The 1882-nt window shown below is 44.5% G+C and overlaps 1 protein-coding gene across 1 annotated transcript in view; it reads right to left on the bottom strand.

Moving 5' to 3' along the window:
* Positions 1 to 437: 437 nt before the first annotated feature.
* LOC109962178 (solute carrier family 25 member 47-A-like) overlaps positions 438 to 1882 on the bottom strand; it is a 4011-nt gene continuing 2566 nt past the window's right edge. The window contains 3 exon segments of the mRNA XM_020603653.1: positions 438 to 736; positions 989 to 1199; positions 1202 to 1279. Of these exon segments, the coding sequence (XP_020459309.1) occupies positions 438 to 736; positions 989 to 1199; positions 1202 to 1279 (588 nt within the window).

The raw sequence follows: 1882 nt of genomic DNA, 5'->3' as shown, positions 1-1882 counted from the left end.
AATTGTGTGTATAGCAGCTCATCCATAAACACTAAAAACACATGACCTTAAATAGTCATATTACAGTCAAATAAAGTTATATCATTCACAAACGTTCTGGGTTTTGCACTGCTCCTCTGATGAAAAGTGACACCAGTCATGCAGGGACTCCATCTAGTGTCATAAGGTTGCTGGTTCAATCTCTCATATCAACAGTGCCCGTTACTGATCAATTACCTCTGAGCATAATAGCATACATGACCCTATCTAGCTGAATATTATACAGACGACAGACAGCACCAATGCTGTAGAATCAACCATCTCTTAAAAATATTGCAATGCAACAAACATTTTCTTGATAAATGTCTTTGCTGTTATCTAAAATAGTGCAAAGAAACATCATTATTAAATACAGGCAACAATACAATATGAGACACTGGGGCTGGAGGTATTAAGCACTATTCAAAACCAAAGTGAGGTGGGTCAACACTGCCTGGTCTTAAGAAACTGCTGGGAACCTCATATGTAGCAAGCACAACCATGGTAACAGGAAATGTAAGCAGACAGTTGATGACTAAGCTTCAGAAGAAAACCCCAGCTCTGTCCACCCTCACTGTCTCAGTAATGGAGTGGAAAAATCCCTTATATCCTTTTATCTCCCATGTTCCATCCATCTGCAGATGGGCTTTTATCACATCCATAGGTGCTCCCACAGTCCAACCAGACAATGAAAAGACACTGAACTTAATAAGATACACTGAAAATTAAAACAAAACTTTTTCAATCCTCAAGGAATGTGTAGTACAACTAGAAAAGAGTTTTGGACTCTGATCTTAGGTTGCCCTATGAAGGGTAGGTGTTCATCAAGCAAACAGTGGCAATCATTGAGTGAGCATACAGCCTATCATAGCACTAAAGTTTTACATTTACTGAAATACAAAACATTGACTAAGGTGTAAGAAGCACTAGCTTTATTGACATAGCCTTCACTCACCTGATCATCTCTTGCTGCTATCTGGCAGCCATTCAGAGATATTGGCATAAGTCAAAAAGTATGTGGTGAACGACAGCCCATCTCTTAGCATAAGTGGGAAAGCTCCCCTGTAGAGCCCCATGAACCCCTCCTGTTTGATAATGTCCAGCAAACAATTAACCAGACCATGGTCCTTGGGTTTGAGCATGTTGGGCCGTCCTTGCTTGGACTGTGTCTGACACTGCTGACATACTGTATTTTCACCGTTTCACCTGGAGACATCACTGAAATCTGTTGCAGGCAGATAACGAGAGTGCCAGCAACAGTCTATAAAACAATATGCAAGGCTAAACATATGTTAGAATAATAGGTAAATTTCATTTGTGTGTGTTGTAAGTGATGTAGCCCCTTAACTTCACATGCCTAACATGTATATGAAACAAGTATTAGCTATTTGTAGCCACATTTGCTTAAGGTACTCCCTGAGTACCTTAAGTCTCTGGATGTTGTTGGGCTGTCTTAGTTGACATGCCTCTGCAACGTCGCATGGCGGTCGGGGACAGTGCCTCTGGACTGGCAGACCAGGGTGGTGGTCCCTCTTTTTAAGAAGGGGGACCGGAGGGTGTGTTCCAACTATAGGGGGATCACACTCCTCAGCCTCCCCGGGAAAGTCTATGCCAGGGTACTGGAGAGGAGAATTCGACCGATAGTCGAACCTCGGATTCAGGAGGAACAATGCGGTTTTCGTCCTGGCCGTGGAACACTGGACCAGCTCTATACCCTCTTCAGGGTGGCGGAGGGTTCATGGGAGTTTGCCCAACCAGTCCACATGTGCTGCGTGGATCTGGAGAAGGCATTCGACCGTGTCCCTCGCAGCGCCCTGTGGGGGGTGCGCCGGGAGTACGGGGTCCGGGGCCCTTTGCTAAGGGC

The sequence above is a fragment of the Monopterus albus genome, unplaced genomic scaffold (assembly GCF_001952655.1).
Source record: "Monopterus albus unplaced genomic scaffold, M_albus_1.0 scaffold62.1, whole genome shotgun sequence".
Taxonomy (NCBI): domain Eukaryota; kingdom Metazoa; phylum Chordata; class Actinopteri; order Synbranchiformes; family Synbranchidae; genus Monopterus; species Monopterus albus.
The sequence above is the reverse complement of the archived record's forward strand: the minus strand, read 5'-3'. Positions and strand labels throughout refer to the sequence as shown.